Raw genomic sequence first — 19,819 nt, forward strand, 5'->3', positions numbered from 1 at the left:
GAATGTAAGTGTTTTAGCATGTGAAATAATAAGTATAGAACAAGAAAGAAAGAAAAGAATAATATAACTTACATTGCACAGTGGTGAAGCAACATCAAATGATTATGCAAGTAAAAGTTGGGTAGTTTTAAACGTGATATTCCCAATAATATTGTAGGAAAAATGGGAGTCACGCTTACTGTAGATTTTGTACATTGAAAGTATTGGCATGCTTTAGCAATAAAAGAAATTATATTTTGATATGTTCAAAAATCTAAATTGTATGCTCTACCAAAAATAGTAACAGGTAATTATTTAGATTTAATGAGATTTTAAAATAATTGCAGTGGACGGTGCGTCCAGGTCAAGCATAAAATTACACCCTGTAGCGTGAGCAGACAAAAGTTAAACACAGGGAACTGTAGATGCCACTAACATGTCATGGGTGTAATGTGGACCACTTTCAAGATAAGAACATTTTCACTAACATCTGAATGCAGCTGTAAAATAGTGGAAGGTCTTTAAAGGAAGCTATCAATAATGCTTCCTCATACAGCCAGGAGTCTGATGTTTCTTAGTGTGCCCTGCTCATTGAGTGTCATTTCCCTGGATTTTTTTTCAGGTGGGCATAAATTTCTGTTCCCTCATATATGTCCATAAAATATCTGTTCTTCACTGTATGAACAATTACGAGGTTTTTTTCCATACTGTGCACCATGTGTGTTGGAAGTTATTTAGAATAAATGCCTTGACTAAAAAATTCACCTTTAGTATTGCTGCTATGTACACTTTTTGTACCTTTTTTTTCCCCCTGCTTAATTCAGGTTTGTCACTGTTCGTGTTACGTTCATTCTGTGTAAAAATAAATTATTGAGTTTCAAATCATAACACATTCTTGTTTAGAGCTCAAATAACACATTATGGGCCCAGACTACACAGCTTGCCATTATCACATAAAACAGCAGTCTTTTTTGAAGCAAACAAAAATACTTGTGCCTCCATTATGCCAAGAAAGTTAACTTCAGGGCACAAATACAGAATGTCAGTGAGTGGCATCAGAGCTAACTCGTTGCCATTAATCAAAAACCTAAAAGGAAGAGAAATTACAACACAAGGCAATTTGCAATGAAAACTAATTGCAGTGTGAACAGTTGTGGCAGTACATAATGAGCATGATGAAAAATGAAGTTAAGATATGCACTGCAAGGGCTAAAATAATCTGAAGAGTTCAGCTTGCCATTTATGTGCATCTAGAGCACACTTCAACTATGAAAGAAGCAGAGGGTAAATTAAAACAAATTTAAAAGGACTTGGGACTTTAGCAAGGAGTAGGATGAACACTTTCAACAAGAAGACTGGAGACGTGTTTGTTTGTGGAAGAACGTGTTGAGAATAATTTCATTGTTAAACACATTAAAAGATTTTAACTTTTGAAGTGCAGGGCAATTGGGTACGATGTATTTAGTTTGCTGGGCTGCCTAAAAAGTGCAAACCAATGATAATTTTCTAATTATGACTATTTTTCATAAAATATTTTTCATACGCTATTGGCAATTAATACCAAGTACCTGAGATTACTTGCACTTTTTTAAAAAAAATTGTAGAGTGTCACAGATGACAGATTTTGTATCTTACAAACTGATGTGGGACTTGAATATGTAAACCTCAGTTCCCCACACTCCAGAACAAAGTGGTGTGGCGGAGAGATACGATAGAGCAATCGCAGGAAAGGCAAGATGTATGTTGTTTGATCCAAAATTACCTATGCAATTTTGGGGAGTAGTAGTTCCCACCCTGGTTTATCTTATTAACAGATCACCATCAAAAGCTTTCAAAAACATGATGCCAGGGGAAGCATTCTCTGGGAAGAAACCTGACCCGTGACATCTGAAATTATTCAGCAGCAAGACATATGCCCACATACCATAAGCCAAGAAGCCCAAATGGGACAAGAAATGTGCTCTGTGCATACTTCTCAGATACTATAAATGTAGCAAGGCATACTGGCTGTTCCATCCCATACAAAAAAGACCTATAAAAGCCAAACATGTAATCTTTAAAGAAGAAATCATTCAGAAAAGTAATGACAAGCCGGGAACATCTGATCATTTGCTGGAAACAAACCAGATATTTATTCCATTCACAGATTAGGACATCATGGGGACGCAACAGTACTCAAGGGATATCAGCTGGGATGACAGTGTTTCAAAAGAATCAGGCTCAATCAGAATAAAAGAAAATTTTGAATCATCTCAACAAGTGTTCAGACGACCTTTCCGACCCGCTGATTATTTGTCCTATCATACTAAAGATTGACAAGAAACAACCATCTACTTCGGAAGAATCATTGCGCTCTAAGGACTTGCAGAAATAGTTTCAACCAATTCAAGAATAACTGGTCACTCACAGAAAATCAAACTTTGGAGTCAGGAATCCTGCCTCCAGGCAAAAAGGCTGTTGATGTCAAGTGGGTCTTGAAGATAAAGAGAGATTTACAATAGCAAATAAATTACCATAAAGCTTGTCTGGTAGTTAAGATATGTGCAGAAGTCAGAAATGTAGAGTATGAAGAACATATTCACCAGCGATACGATACAATCTATTCAGATATTTATTTAGTCTATCTGCTAAGTATGACTTGGACATAGAACATTGTGATATAGTGCTAGGTTTTTTGCAAGGCAACTTGGAAGAAGAAATTTATGTTAAAATTCCCATGGTTGAGTACATAACAAAAGCAGTCAAAGGCATTAAAAGACTTTATGAAGTCTATCTTTGTCAATATTGCTTGTACTTTTAAAATTGTTATAATGGAGTTTTTATTATTAGAAAAAGATTCAACGTCCATTGTGAAAGAATGGTGGATTCTCCTTACTAAACAGGGAAACGGCTATTGAAACATCAAATTGGATAAAGCTGTGTTAAGTTAAAATTTCAGCAAATCCACAGCTGATCACGTATTTACCATGAAAATTATGGAAATGATATTCATTGTAGCAGTTTATGTAGATGACATGTTGAATTTTTGTAACAATGTGCAACAAAAGAAATGCATTTAAAGATACTCGAGGAGCAGCGTAAACTAAAGTACATTGGAGACACATCCAACTGTCTAGGAATCCGAGCAACAAGAGATCATAGGCACGGATTTTTATGGATGGACCAGACCATCAGATTTTACAAAAATGTAAAATGGAAGATTGTCATCTGGCAGATTAGATAACAACCAAGTATTAACTCATGAAATGAGCCCAAAGACACAGAGAAAGAGCTGCATGTTGATTGTCCCATACAGAGAAGCCATAGGTAGCCTAATATATGCACAACATTGTACTAGACCAGATCTAGTGCATGCAATTGGAATGGTGAGTCAGTTTAATAACACAGGAGTACCCCACTGGCAAGCTGTACAAAGAATCTGAAGGGAACTAAAGATTTCAAATTACAATTTTCTAAAGATGGGGACCATGATACATTGATGCTAACTGTGCAGAGGACAGTGGGGACAGAAAATTGACCACTGTTTTCTTGTTTGTCACAAGGTGCAGGATTTAATGGAACAGCAGTAAACAACCAATCTCTAGATGACAGAAGCAGAGTACATGGCATTAAGTACCACTGATCAGGAAGCATTTTGGCTGCAAAGAGAAATATCCCCATTCCCAAAACAGGGTCCCACTACATTGTTTTGTGACAGCGAAGATGCACTTGATCTGTTAAAAGACAAACAGATACAAAGATTGCACTAAACACACAGTGTCAGGCATCATTTCATCAGGGGGGGGGGGGGGGGACATTCTGGAGAAATCACAGCATGGCAAATTTCAACAAATGGAATGCTCGCAGACATGATGATGAAGTCCCTGCCAAGAACAAGACATCAGCTAACCAGAAAATTTGGGCTCGTTGGGTGAAGTACTGAGAGTCATCACTTCTATTGGGGGTGTTAGAAATTATCATTCAGAGTCGTTGCTTCCATTAGGAAGTTCAGCTTTGATGTTGTTGCTATGCATGCTTTTTGTGTATGTTCTTTTGTTTGGTTCAGATTTGTCATTGATAGTGTTACATTTGTTCTGCTTAAAAATAAAGTGCGTTATTCAAACTGTAATCACGTTTTCATTTAGAGCTTAGATAACATAAATGGGACTCTCTTGTATGGGGTGAGCCACGACGGTGAATTTACTTCCTATGCTACTTCTTTCTAAATCTGTGAGTTCCTTGTACCATATTTCCCATTTGTCCAAGTTAGCTAGTTTTACTGTCAGAGCAGTAGATCTTGTATTTGTCACCATTTTGTATTTGTCACATTTTGTGTTAATGTCATGTGTAACAGTGAAGGTTGCAATTTATGCATGGAATCTAAATTTTCTTTTTTAATAAAGGTTGCAAAGTTTTCGAAACCTGGCTGTAGAAAAGGAACTTGACTGGTGTGACATATTGACTAAAATAATGTCTTATCACAGCGTGGTAGATGATGAAACTTACAATTTGCCAATGTCTAAAATAAATTGGTTGCTACAAAATTTCCACACGAATTATCCAATTGTGATGCCTTTATGCTAGTAAGAGGAAATACAGACATTAAAAATTGCAGGCTTATATCTAATTTTTTTGCTTAGACTCTATACGATAGAGTAGTTATTTATATTTGTTGGAGGTGGGGGAAGGAATCACTCTGCAGGACATCAAAGAATTTGTGTTTGTAAGAATGGTTTAAATTACTTGTGCTATAACCAAGGGTGGTATGTGAAAAGTGTTTAAGAAACCTGGCTTAATGAGTGTCTAATTGCCACCAGCCTGATGTGTCTGCAGTTTTATTTCAAATGCTTGATGATTATTTGGGTAAGTAATCTGAAAGTGTGGGAAATAAGCAGTGAGTGGCAGAGTTATTGAATGAAGTTTTTGGGACCTGTCAGTGGTGGTATAAAAACATAATGTGAGCCTGCCACAACCCCTTTATAATCCTGTAATTTCCTTGAAACTTTTAGTGATAAAGACACTGAATTTTTATTTGGGAGTAGCAGAGCTCAAACTCCAACCCGACCATCCTGATTTAACTAGAAGAGTCTTCGCTAAATTGCTTCAGGTAAAGAGCAGATGTTTTCTTCAAAAAAGCCTTGGCAAATTTGGTTCCCACACTCTTGTCCATCTGCACTACTTTTCCACCCGTAATGATGGTGCTGTCGACAAGATATTAAATCCTAACCTTGATTCATTCCTATTTACCTTTCATTGCTGACAGGACTAATGCTAGGAACAACAGATTTTTTCATAGCTTGCAGGTGCGTCATTAATTATAAAACTCATTTGTGCTACTTTTTTATGTGTAGTCCATATCTGATATTCACTTTCAGTTGTTGGAAATGTTTTTTTTTTGCTGTTGCCTCAATGCTGAAGTTTGCATTAGTGTTTTGTTTTTCCTGAGTTAAAGTCACAGTTAGTGAATTTCCATATTCCGTGATTTCTTGTTGTCTCTTAATGCCCCTACTAAAGGAGATATATTTACTAATTGTGATAGATCAGCATTAAATTCTCTCTCTCTCTCTCTCTCTCTCTCTCTCTCTCTCTCTCTCTCCCTCCCCCTAGGAGTTCCCAGCTAATTTATATTAAAATTGTTTTTGGTCTTACTTGGAACTGTAATCTTCATGTAGATTTCATTCAGTGGCGATTCCAAAGTTTAACTTGTATTAAGTGGAAAAGCATGTTTCACACCTTACAAGTACATACTGCAAATTGTCCAAACCTGAACTTCCCGTTAGAAGATTCGGGAGATAACACAGTGTCAGTCTGTCATATGAAGGTATAACTTCATTTTTCATTTGAAAGAAATTATGTGTTATGAATATCTGCCAATACTGATGTAGGGATCAACATTTGCCTCTCGTTTTTGACAGTGATATATTTTATCATCTGTTACATTTTAACACTGTTTCATTTTTTCATATGTGAAGTTTTCTGAAAGAGAATTAATTCTTTTACCTTATGATTTTCAGGGAATCACAACGTATTTTTCTTCAAATTGTACATTAAAAGATGCTGAAATGGTGAATGGTTTTCTTAAAAAGAATGAAATGGATGCCTATAATACCAGGACTTTCAAGTATTCAGAAGATGGGGTAACAGTTTTTGAGGTAATGTAACAGAAATTCATGGCTATTGACATGTATGTAGAAACACAGATTTATTTACAAGTTTGGGCTCAAAAATCATAAGTAGAAGAAGTTGTGCAGTATGAAAGGTAGAACTTGATTCTACTTGTCTTCATACTTCTTCAGCATAATGGATCACATCAGTGTCTGTTAATGTCAGTATAGCTCGAACATTAATTTGTTGTTAATATATTTAAAATTTTCACATTCATGGAGAAGTATGAAAACACTGCCAGATATTGGTCAACAGTAAATGCCATAACAACAGTTGTATGTAGATTGTTTTACTCAGCAACATTCTATTTTATTTCATGATAATTTCCTACTTTTATAAAGTAATTGAATTTTAAATTTGATTTCCTCACACACTGTGAATATTGGTGTAATTGAAAGGCATGCCAGCGTAGTACAGCCAAGTGCCAACGGGGCTGTGCTGTTAATAAGTAGGGCCTATGTTGGTGGACATGTGCATATTTCTCCTAATTTTTCATTGATTCCTCATGACCTAAAAATCGGGATGGAGAAAGAGATAAATGCAGAACGGTTTTGAAGCTTATGAAAAATACTATGATTTTTTTAAATCCTATGTTCACTGGCTCAAGTAAAAATAGTTTTTTGTTTTATGGGGAGTAATTTTTTATCCTCTAAATTACTGTGTGTCCAGAGATTCAAAGAAATGGGAAATGATATGTTGTATGATTTATTTTAATATTCAACATTGGCACAATGTAGATGTGATCAGATGGCCAGTGGCTACAATGTGTTCAGCAGTATTTGCTGCTTGCAAAAAGCTTTTTCATTCCTAAACATTGTCTCTACATGTTAGTACAAAGTGTGCTATTTGACACGAAGTTCAAATGTTTTTCATCATAGTACTGGGAGAAGAGAACCTCCTTCATCTCATTCCTTTCCACTAATTTGGATGCAAGCAAATGACCCCAAAAAAGTTTGACCATTGTATCTGTCACGTTAGTGGAGTAGCAGTTGCTCACCAACAGAGTGATGTTCCTAAATGTAATTTCATGACTTTGGATTTGCTCTCAAGACTGAGAGTATGATGAGAGAGTTTTTCTCTTGAAACTTTCTGGCAGATTGAAACTGTTTACTGTACTGGGTCTTGAACTCAGAATCTTGCCTTTTGCGGGTAATGCTCTTACTGACTGAGCTATTCATATATGACTTATAAAATACACTCACAGCTTCACTTCTGCCAGTATTTCTGTCCTATCTTCCAAATTTCTCAGAAATCTTCCTGCATACCTTTCTGAGGAAAACCTTTGCTTTCTATCTCTGTGTGCCAGCCTTGATACTCAGTGCCTGCAAGCCACCTTGTTGCCCTCGGCCGGCAGTGTCATTCAGATGCAGTGCTGGGTCAGCACACTGCTCTTCCAGGTGTTTTAGCTTCCCACACAGTGGAGCTGCTGCTTCTTACTGAAGTGATATCACAAGGCTACATGTACCCTGTTCCAATCTTCCCACTAAACAAAAAACCCCTACCAGTTCTAGGAATTAAACCTGGGTCCTTTGCATGGCAGACAGATGTGCTGACTTCACAGCTATGGAGGCAGGAGGACAACTTCTGTGAAGGTTGGAAAGGTAGAAATGAAGTTGTGAAAATGAATCAAGAGTCATCCCTCAAAAGCTCATTCAGTAAGAGCATTGCCTGCAAAATGCAATGTTTTAGCTTTGAGTCTTGGTCGAGACACACAGTTTCAATCTGCCAGAAAGTTCCAAATAAACACAAACTTTGCTACAGAGTGATAGATTCACTGTGAAGATTTTTCTCTTTCTCACAGCACATTGTGTGTGAAAAAAATGCAGTTAAACAGCAGATAACCTACCAAACAAAAGCAGGACTCAGCATGTCCACTAAATAAATTATTCATATAAGTCATCTTCAAAGTGGTATCATTGTACACTTTGACAAAGCCTTCACACACCGTCTTGAATGTGATGTCAAGTTACATGCATGGGAGATTATAAATGCAGTAGCACCATTCTCGTAGATGTGGTTTCTCTTGGAATAAGCCAACAATGGAAAATGAATGAGTTTGAACATCACATGATTGTAGGCACACAACAGTTGACATGCAGTGAGAAATTGCACAGGCATCACATGTGATTAACTTTACTCTTAACAATGTTCTTGTGAAGTGCAGAGTCAAGAAAGCACTGAATATAATCATTGCTCAGGTAGGCTTAAGGCATTCACTGATAAGGTCCAGCAGACTCTAAATCTTACTGTATGAACCAATCAAGAGAAATCCGTGTCATATGTTATAGGACTTCTGTCAGGAGTTCTGAGGTCAGTGTCAGAACTTACTGACAAAAGATGACATGGCCCTATTTTCAAGGCTGTCACATGCCCAGAAGCCACTGATATGAAGACATCAGAGATCTGTACAATTTCACTATATTGTAAACAATGCTTCCATCATAAAATAGCGTAAGAAATTACGTGGAGTTCTAAACCACAGTAGAGTATGTGTCATTTATGGATCTAGAGGATTTGTGATAATAGCATTTATGTGTATTTTACAGTGATGTTGAAATTTAGCATTGTGGGATAGCGTAGTAAGATTTTAGAAAGCACCCACAATTAAAATGGTGGCTGGTGACTCCGCACAGCAGGAATCCAGTCATTACAAGATCGAAGTGCGATGTTAACATTGTGTTATACAGAAAATCCAGGATCGTATAATAACAATATTATGAAAAGGATAGATTTCGCTGTTATAGAAACGGATAGATTGCTACTCACCTTACAGTGGCAATGTTCATTTGCCGATTAGGCGCAACAAAAAGACTACTAAACACGTAAGCTTTCAGCCTGAAGGCCTTCTTCCAAAAAACACACACACACACACACACACACACACACACACACACACACACACACACACACACACATCCATTCATTCACATGAACAGAAATCACACAAACGATCACTGTCTTTGGCTGCCAGGGTCGGGGCTGGCCCTGGCAGCCAGAGACGTACACACGTGTGTGTGTGTGTGTGTGTGTGTGTGTGTGTGTTCGTTCACTTGAATTTGTATTATGGATTGAGGATTGGTTATGTTTAATCTGGCAGCTCAGCCGTATAACAATGAGGCCTTCGATGAGATGACAGTCAGTTACCACTTAAAAATCACTGAGGAGTACTTGATTGAAAGTATGAAGCAATTTAACCACTTGACAGCCAGGAAACATGAGAAAATTTTATTACTCATACTGACAAATGGCATAACTTTAAACTCAAAGAAGCCCACGTGAGTTTTGAAGGCTCTCTTTTCTTGGTCAGCCTCATCAGTGTCAAGCATGTCCATAGTTGAGAAGTGCTTTCAAGCAGTCTAGGTCAGGCCGTTGTAGTTCGCATGTCTACCTGGGAGCAGCTGAGCAGGCATGGGAACAGATAGGCAGGTTGGGCAAATGACTGGTCCGCACGTAATCTTGGAGCCAGGCCGTAGCTTAGCTCAGGCAGCTGAGGATTCCCAAGCAGCTTGCACATACGCAGAACGAATGTGATCACAGATGATGCAGTTTCCTACTACAAAATACAGGCTGAACAAAGCTGCGCCAATATTTCAAAGTAGAGCAATGATTATCAACTTGCTTTAAAATGTTCAAAAATGTAAAACATGTACATTTCACAAAACAAAATGATAGTATCCTATTAATGTAATGTTAGTGAGTCACAACTGGAATCTATGAACTCATACAAATACTCTGGGGAAATGCAGACAGTGTATAAAGGAGATTGCCTACAAATCAGTCATGTAACCGATCCTAGAATTTTGCAGAAGTAGTGTGGGACCTGTACCGAAGGACCAGCTGGAGATATTGAATGTACACAGAGAAGAGCAGCACAAATAGTCACAAGTTTGTTTGACACACAGGAGTGTGTCACTGAGATGTTGAAGGAAATGAACTGACAGGCTCTTGAAAATAGACGTACATTATCCTGATATAGTCTATTAACAAAGTATCAAGAACTGGCCTTAAATGATGACTCTAGGAATATACAGTCATTTCTCAAGAAAGTGTACACCATTTTTTTTGAGCGTAATATCTGCAGCAACATTTCTGGTAGTGGTCTCAAATCTGTGCTCAGCGCGCTTTTGCACAGTGTGTTGATAAACAGTGTGACAGTATCAGTGTAAGTTTAATGTTTTGTTTTGTCAGTTGCGGTTTAAAATGAGTGCAAAATATCTGAAGTGTCATGAGTTGGTGTTCCTTATAAATTATCTAAAGGGACCAAAACTTTTGTAAGAAGCTGCTGCTAAAATTCTTAGAAAGTCAAAGACATAAGTTGTGAAGTGGGTCAAGACAGTGGGCTGTTCACGATAGATTGGCCTCCAATGTCTCCGAATACGAATCCAGTTGAAAATGTATGTTCGTATAATAAGATAAGCTGAAAGGTAGCCCAATATATACTTTGAAGCAGCTTTCATATAAAATCAGGATGATATTGAGAGAATATGCAGAAAATCTCGTGAAAAGCATGCCAGTAAGGTGCCAAGCTATAATTGATAATGGTGCCATTGGATTAACTATTTAGTAATTTTGCAGTTAGTAATAACATGTATTTTATATAATACTGCAGCAATAAAACATCAACAAGAGAATGAAAAAAAAAAAATGAAAATAAAACTTAAATTGCAAAGGAAATGCACCATATACAACAACAAAACCCAGTGCTCATACAAGCGTCTGCCAGCAGCAAAATGTGTCAATGGCTTTAGGAAGACTATGTAATGCTTTATAACAATAAATTGCTTCAGAAGAGTGTGACGTCACAACTGATCACATTACATTCATTTGAGCAGTTGTGATCTGGCTCATGCGCGTGCGCAGTTGAGTCGACCAGATTCACGCACGCACAACAGGCCCATATCTAGAGGGCAGAAGGGGGGGGGGGGGGGCAAACTGGAGTATCTGCCCTGGGCGGCTATTTGGGGGGGGGGGGGGGGGGGGATAGGCCACCAAACTCATATTCTTGAGGAAAAAACCTCATTTCACAAGGCGTCTGGCATCCAGTGCACGTTGGTCTATCGATTATTCATATGATTTTGAAACACATCCCTGTCAGTTTTTGAACTATGTAGTATTGCACCGGTTCGGAAATTCATAGACCCCGGGCTGATGCACAGAGCGGTCTGAGTTATAGTGAGGAAGTGGGTAGTCTCCATGTCACCCGTGTTTACATTTAGTGATTTTGCTGTTTCCTCGTTGTTTACTGCTCTCACATCAAATGAAAACAAAACAGATTTTTGTGACCAGGAGCTATCAACTTTATTAAAATACATTCACATAACTACAGAAGGCTAAAATATGTTATTAGTTTCAGATTTTATTTTATTTCCACTTTTCTGACAGTCAAGCATTAATCACCTCTCAGAACAATGAAAATATTTTTGTCGGTTTGCTAAATAAATTTGGCTTTTGTTAATCTTTTCTGTGGAGGCAGTCAATTTATTTGAAACAAAATGTTTAATTCTTCACTATTTGGTAGTTTCAACTGTTCACTGAATTTCAAGGGCAAGTTTTCATTTTCTAGCCATAATAAAGAATCAAACATGAGATAATACAGTACTGGCCCTCCAAGAATATTCACATCCCAAAAACCACATTGAAAAGCTTAACATAAGGCCTTGGCCTACTTCATTGGGAATGTGGACGTACGAATGTGCACTTTTACCTGAATTATGCATTTTAGCGTGGGTCATGACATTCCGGTGCTCTTGGAGTATCCTCTGATGTCTTGTTTCTTTTATGACATAATGTAAGATCTTTTAATGTTTTACATGTACAAACAATAAGGGCTTACTGCGTCATCGTAGCGGCGCAAGCACTGTGACACCTGTTAATCTGGCAGCTGCTGAAATGAACCTGTTTCTAACAGGTCGTGGGAAAATATTGTGAATGGTGGTGTGAACAACATTATGTTCTAAGTAAATTTTCTTTTATGCAAGACGAACTATGTGTGAGAATGTATGATGAATTTCTCAAATCACAGAGCGTTTTACTCTTATTTTAAAAATCAGCTCTTTGAGGATGACTGTTCAGAAGAATTTCGAGCCCAGAAGCTGATATTTATGTCGTTATTAAAAATCTTGCCGGCACACTTGTGTATCTTATGTGCAAAACAAGATCAACATTATATAAAAGCTTAGCTTGTCTTGCAGCTTATTAATCTTTGAGACCAATATCATATGTAAAAGCTTTTCTTTTCTTGTAACAGTATTATGTATATTAATTTAAACCATTAACTTTTGTGTGTGTGTGTGTGTGTGTGTGTGTGTGTGTGTGTGTGTGTTTTCTACTTCAGTGTTGTTGCTATTGGCTGACTGCATCACAGGTCCTACACTCTATCTGCTTTCATCGGCTGGCGAGATCACGGGACATGAGCTATGACTGGCTTACAAAAGTGCATCGCAATCTCGGTTTCAATGCTGTGGAAAGTAACATGCGGAGTTGCGTGGAATTTGAATTTGTACTTTTGTAATATGAGAATATGCAGTACACGTGTTGCTACAACTCGAAGATCTTTCCGAAACATGTCCCCCCACCCGAGTTTAGTTTTTTTATAGTGCCAGGAAATTCTACGCCTGTGTATAAAACCATAACCATTCAAAGGATTGATAAGTTTTACAGTTGCAAGGAAAAGTATCCTGTCACTTAACACGGAAAAAATGTATTTTCACATGGGAGGAAGTGTATTTTTAACTGAGATTTCTGGGGAAAATCCAGCAATTTTTTTTCCTTGTCCGCATGTACACCCCGAGAGATGTAGATATTGAAGTATCACAAGAAGTTTCCTGGCAAGGTATTAGTTTTAGCTTTCAAGGAATGTGGAAGCCATGGTGACGATTATTTGAATGACACTGTGCTTCTACATATGTATATGAACCATGTGCTTCCTTCAGCAATTACAGCAGTTTTGCTGGGTACATGAATCCCAACATTGCAATAATTTTTTGTTGTTTGTTTCTGTATTTCAATTTAGATTATGAGAAATACATTGTTAGTATTGACATGGCTCTTAGCTTATTGTTATATTAATGCTCGAGCGGACTTGCCATTCTTTATAAATATTACCAAGTTAAAGATGTACGAGAAACATTAAAATAAACTTAATTATATGAGCTAAATCAGTGTTTCATTAAACAATAATAAAATAAACATTCATGACATTACTCTGATGCCGCGTGTAAGTGTTACCCCACAGTAATGACCCACTAGAAGCACTAAACAGTATACTTGTATCAGATCCCAACCACTAACTTACTCAGTTGCTAATTATCTTGCAGACAAGTGCCTCATTGAGGGATTGCACTGCTAGCTTGGAATCGTGAGTTCTTTTTTTGTATAGATCATAAATTTTTTATCACCTAGCTTGCTGTTTATTTTACATACAGTACTGCTGCTCACTTGTACGAATGGCGGCGCAACTTACCACAGTATTAGCTGAAGCAATAATGGGGAAATAGACATGGGCTCGCAATTGTAAAACAACAATGGAATGGTACAAGAAAATGTTGTTTGTGGTTGGTGCAGTTTATACATACACTGTGTAATCAAAAGTATCTGGAGACCTGGCTGAAAATGATTTAAAAGTTTGTGGCACCCTCTGTAGGTAATGCTGGAATTCAGTATGGTGTTGGCCCACCCTTAGCCTTGATGACAGCTCCCACTCTCACAGGCATATGTTCAATCACGTGCTGGAATGTTTATTGGGGAATGGCAGCCCATTCTTCACAGTGTGCTGCACTGAGGAGAGGTATCGATGTCGGTCGGTGAGGCCTGGAATGAAGTCAGCTTTCCAAAACATCCCAAAGGTGTTCTATAGGATTCAGGTCAGGACTCTGTGCAGGCCAGTCTATTACAGGGATGTTATTGTCGTGTAAACACTCGGCCACAGGCTTTGCATTATGAACAGGTGCTCGATCATGTTGAAAGATGCAATTGCCATTGCCGAATTGCTCTTCAACAATGGGAAGCAAGAAGGTGCTTAAAACATCAGTGTAGGCGTGTGCTGTGATACTGCCATTCTAAACAACAAGAGGTACAAACCTCTTCCATGAAAAACACAACACCACCGCCTCTAAATTTTACTGTTGGCACTACACACTCTAGAAGATGATGTTCACCAGGCATTTGCCATACCCACACCCTGCCACCGGATCACCACATTGTGTACCGTGATTTGTCACTCCACACAACGTTTTTCTACTGTTCAGTTGTCCAATGTTTATGCTCCTTACATCAAGTGAGGTGTCGTTTGGCATTTACCGGCTTGATGTGTGTCTTATGAGCAGCTGCTTGACTGTGAAATCCAAGTTTTCTGACCTCTCGCCTAACTGTCGTAGTACTTGCAGTGGATCCTGATGCATTTTGAAATTCCTGTGTGATGGTCTGGTTAGATATATGCCTATTACACATTTCGACCCTGTTCAACTGTCGGCGGTCTCTGTCAGTCAACAGACGAGGTCAGTGTGTACGCTTTTATGCAGTGCAAGTCCCTTCACATTTCCACTTCACTATCACATGAGAAACAGTGGACCTAGGGATGTTTAGGTGTGTGGAAATCTCGCGTGCAAACATACGACACAAGTGACACCCAATCACCTGACAATGTTCGAAGTCCGTGTGTTCTGCGGAGCTCCCCATTCTGCTCTCTAACGATGTCTAATGACTACTGAGGTCACTGATATGGAGTACCTGGCAGTAGGTGGCAACACAATGCACCTAATATGAAAAACGTGTGGTTTTTTTTTTTTTTTTTGGGGGGGGGGGGGGGGGGCGGGCAGGTATCCAGATACTTTTGATCACATAGTGTAGGTGCACCCACTTGAGGGTTAAGTTAAAAGGACCACAAAAGTGTACATTCAGTTCTTGTGTGTCACTATGTAGTGTCCATTTTAATGCAGCACATTCGACTTAACTGACCTGTTTACATAGTAGTAAATTTTTTGCCAATCTCTCTGCACATTGTACATTTCTATGTTTACAAGGTCTGCTGCAGTTTGTAATATGTCATTATTTTTTGCCTTCAATGTAGAATCACTGAAACTATTTCTATGTAACCCAAACCACAATAATTTTCTTTCCTTTAACAAGCTTTTTAATTTGTATAAGCTGTTTAACAATTTTGCTGTTCACCTGATCTCAGAATAGGCAAGTTTTTAAAATCTGCTGTTGCTATTGCTTTTGATATGACTGTTCACAAAATATTCGCTCTCATTATGGCTGATAATGTTTTCATTTTGTTCAACATCTATCTTAAAGGATGAGGAAATAATATAGATAGGAAAATGGTAACTAAAATAGGGAATCTGGCTGTGTTCAGTATAGGTGAGACAAAAGTCTATTGAAGTAAAATAAGTTATCCTAAGAAGATAATTGGTAGGAACAATGTTTGGCAATGAAGAAAGCTAGATCACCGTTTAGTGGTAGTGAATGTGGAAATGGCGCAAGAATGAAGTCGTGTAGAATAATAGTAAAATGCGTTATTGCAAGTAAACACTAATTGCTGGAAGTTAAATGAGTATGGAAGAGTAAAAATGTTCTGAAAAGCTAATATTGTAAAAATGGTGACATAATCAGAACTGTGAAACAAGTTCTAAGATTTTGTGACACGTATGATACACGTATTGACTTGTTTATGCTCACACCTTCTTACTGAAAACACACAGAAGAGATAAGTGCAAAGTTTACAGTACTGTACATGCACTCGAAGAAAACTCAGTCTTTGTAAGTGTATCGTGTATATTTCTGAGTTTATGTAAAGAGATCTGTAACTCAAGTGGTGAAATGAAAGTTTCATCTTTCAGTTAAGTTGATAATACTGATTATTGATTTCTTATTCTTTTGCAGATTCGTTTGGCTTCAGCGGATACAGGTGATTGCCCTGGTATCACATTAAATGATCAAGAGTATGAAGGATGTAAGTTTAGAGTTACCCGAGGTGATTACTCAAAGCTGATGGACCTTGTTATTGACAATTTGAATCATGCAAAAGTAAGTTTACTGTAATAATAGTAGTAGTAGTAGTAGTAGTAGTAGTAGTAGTAGTAGTAGTGTTTTACACTTGGAAAGCTTGAGTAGACATTAAGAGTAAACTGATCGTTTGGGAAACATATAAATCATTCTTTGTGGTGTCCAAAGTGAAAGCAGTGGCCCAGTGTGTCACTTATGTCACCATTGCCAATGCCCGGGATAAACATGGGATCATACATGTGACGTGGACTAGTGATAGAGCGCACACCGGCAATGTCAAATCATTCGCTCACCTTCTTCAAGGCCCGATACAACTTTCAGATTTTGTATAGAATTTACACCTAAGTTAGCAGCCCTCTTGATTGAACTATACTGAAGAGCCCTTAAACAAAACAAAACAAAACAAAACAAAAAACTGCACCTGGTGGTTGGAAGCAAGCACAGACCACATCCAGCTACAAGAAATGTAACAGAAGTGGCCCACTAAACTATTATCAAATATAATTGATATCCATCTGTTGTAGAATCTGACAACACAATTGGAGCTCAAATGTAAGGAGGTGTAGTGACTAAGATCAGTCTTAGACTATTATGTTCCACACAGCTGTCAAATAGCTCGCTTGTTGGCCCGACATGGGAACAGTACCAAACATCTTGCCATGTTAAAGTTGGAGTAGCTGTCTTCTGTCCCAGGTTCAGACTCTAATAGCATCAGAGACAATCAGAGATCTGGATGACAGAATTCAGGATGCAATAATGCCGCTCTCCATGAATGTAGTAGTGGCACCATACAGAAGTGGTTAGTAATTGGCAGTGACATGCACAGATTGTGATGGCCTCTCAGATGATATTGATGCTTTAGCTGAACAGGTAAGTAAACTGCTGTCTCATTGTAATTCCATCAGTGACAGAGAACGCTAGTGCAGGTGGTTGTCTAGTTATTCCACGACTCGTCGGTTCTAAGTGGTGCAGAGCAGCCACATGGTGTATGCTTATATCACCAGAAACATGGAGATCAGGCGCACAAATGCACTTCACCTTGCATTTACCCAAATGGCAACGAAGCGAGGTGGTGCAATGGTTAGCACACTGGACTCGCATGCAGGAGGACAACGGTTCAAACCCGGGTCTGGCCATCTTGATTTAGGTTTTCAGGAATTTCCCTAAATCACTTCAGGTAAATGACAGGATGGTTCCTGTGAAAGGGCACAGCCAATTTCCTTCCCCATCCTTCCCTAACCCGATGGGACTGATGACCTCGCTGTTTGGTCCCCTCCCCTGAAGCAAGCAAGCAACCAACAAACCAACGCAAATGGCAGCAGCATTTGGATGTAGGCATGTCTGATTGCCAAAGTTTGTTTCTCTTAATTACTGATCGGAAGACTGAACAAAAATTTCTGGAGGAGACTGGCTCAGACTTTTGCATTTATTCATGGACTTTATTCTACAATTGTCAGCCACCAATTTCATTTTGTGTTTCTATTGCAAACAAACAGTACACAACGTATGGTTCTGGACATGGAGCTGTGGTATGCGTTCACCTGGAATTTCATCATTGCTGATGTCACAGAGCCCATAATTGTAACCAACTTCCTAATACATAACCATCTACTACCAGATGTAGCGAGTGTTAGACTAGTCGATAACATCACTGGATTTTCAACAGCAGAAATAAAGTATGCCGAGTTGACTGAAGTTTCCAACTATAACCTGACAAACAGGTGCTCCGACAGAGGTATTTCGCAGTACCATGCATTATACCAAAAGACCAATGGTCCGGCAGTTATCCAAGGCATGGTGATCTTCTTGCTATTGCAAAAGTAGAATTTGACTTAATGCTTAGGGAAGGTATTATTTGCCCTTTTAGCAGTCCATGGTCATAACCTCTCAATCTAGTACCCAAGAAGTGGTGTGTGTGGTGTCTGTTTTGTGATAATCGTGCACTTAAAGCAAGGACAGTTCTGGACAGATATCCAGTACCCCTATTAAGAGATTACAACTATGCTCTACATGGGATCACTGTGTTAAGTACACCGGAGTGTGCAAAATCCTTTACACTAATTCCTGTGACAGGCGAATGTATTCCAAAAACGGCCATAATCATACCATTTGGCTAGTTTAAGTGTCTCTTGATGTCATTTGGTTTATGCAGCACTGCTTAGTCTTGGCATAGATTTATTGATTCTGTGTTGCAAGGGTTGTCATTCTTTTTTGCTTACCTATACGATCAAAACTTGGCGGAGGTTTTCAAGTGCTTAGAACAGCATGGTGTGTTGTTATAGTCCGTGAGACGAGTGATTGGTACTGACAGTTCCGGCGGGCAGACGGCGCTGTTGCCGAACGTGGCTCACAGCACGCGGCGCCCTGTCTGCTACACGCATTCTCTAGCAGCAGAAATAAAAGTGAGACAAAATACAAGTCGTATTGGTACGCGTGAATTCATTTAAAGTTGATGCTTGAAATATATTAACTCGAAAACTGATAAGAGCTATTTAGTACAAGTATCTAAGATGCTGAAACATAATAGTTATTTGTTAAACTTCACAACTGAAATGAAAACTGTTTTCGCAAGTTGTTGAACATTAGCAGTTTTGGTTTCCATCGTTAAGTATCAGCATTATTAATTTGTTTTACTACAAGCTACAGAATAATTGGTCAGTGTATTAAGAGTTATAATCTGAAGAAAGTACTCACAATATGATGATCTGGTTGTAGATCGATAGCAAACTCCCTCCTTACATTCCTGAATACGTTGTAGTTACTGTAATGGAAAAACACCACTCACATCACTGTCAGAATCTGATTTGACATTGTCTTTCTCAGCACTACTCGAACTATCACTGCTCTCTCCCAGATGTATAATTAAATTTTCGATGCATTCTTCCACAACCCCTTCGGTTTTGGCCGCCTCTCTGATGGCACTTGCAGTGCTGTTTACAATTTTAGCCCACGTCTCGCTTGTCACTTTATTGATAGCTGCTGGAAGGAGAGTTTCCACTTCAGAGATCGTGAATTTTTTATTGTTTGCAGCAATGTAATTTTTTATCTGCGCCCACACTCCTTCAATTGCATTGAAGTGACAGTGGTATGGAGGAAGCCGAACGATTTCATGCCCGTGCCTTTTAGCAATCTCATCAATTACATATGTTGGAAATTGGGGTTTCTTTTGTGCCACAATTTCGAGCAGTTCCGCCTTCCTTAAATCTTCTCTGAAATCTACTTTTCGCCGTTTCAACCACTGAATGATATCGTCTTTTTTTGTTGCCAAGGTTGGTGCCTTATCGTGAACAACGGAATGATAAGGCGCATTGTCCATAACAATCACTGATGGACTTGTCAGATTCGTCATAAGCGATGTCTCGAACCATTCTTGAAATACTACACTGTTCATTTCTTCATGGTAATCTCCCGTCTTTTTTGACCGAAACATTTTCAAGCAGTTTGGCACAAAACCTTTCGATGTTCCTGCATGTAAGACAATAATACGCCCTCCTTTGCCAACAGGCACTGCCATTGTCCCCTCGGACGTTCCATCATTCCAGCCTCTACGTAAAGAATGGCTGGCATTGCCCCAAGTTTCATCCAACCACACTATACTTTCGAATTCCACACCCATGATCCTACGCAGAAATCTGCACCACCATGCAACTACATGTGTCCTTTCCATTAATATTTTGTGTCCGTTAAACAG

General features: G+C 38.6%; 1 protein-coding gene across 6 annotated transcripts in view; it reads left to right on the forward strand.

Moving 5' to 3' along the window:
• Window positions 1-19,819, forward strand: part of LOC126471019 (dipeptidyl peptidase 3) — a 175,497-nt gene that overhangs the window by 35,446 nt on the left and 120,232 nt on the right. For all 6 annotated transcript variants that reach the window (XM_050099120.1, XM_050099112.1, XM_050099083.1 and 3 more), the window contains exons 5-6: window positions 5,973-6,110; window positions 16,006-16,149. In XM_050099120.1, coding sequence (XP_049955077.1) covers window positions 5,973-6,110; window positions 16,006-16,149 — 282 coding nt within the window. The remainder of the gene's footprint in view (window positions 1-5,972; window positions 6,111-16,005; window positions 16,150-19,819) is intronic.

The sequence above is a fragment of the Schistocerca serialis genome, chromosome 1, assembly GCF_023864345.2.
Source record: "Schistocerca serialis cubense isolate TAMUIC-IGC-003099 chromosome 1, iqSchSeri2.2, whole genome shotgun sequence".
Lineage (NCBI taxonomy): Eukaryota > Metazoa > Arthropoda > Insecta > Orthoptera > Acrididae > Schistocerca > Schistocerca serialis.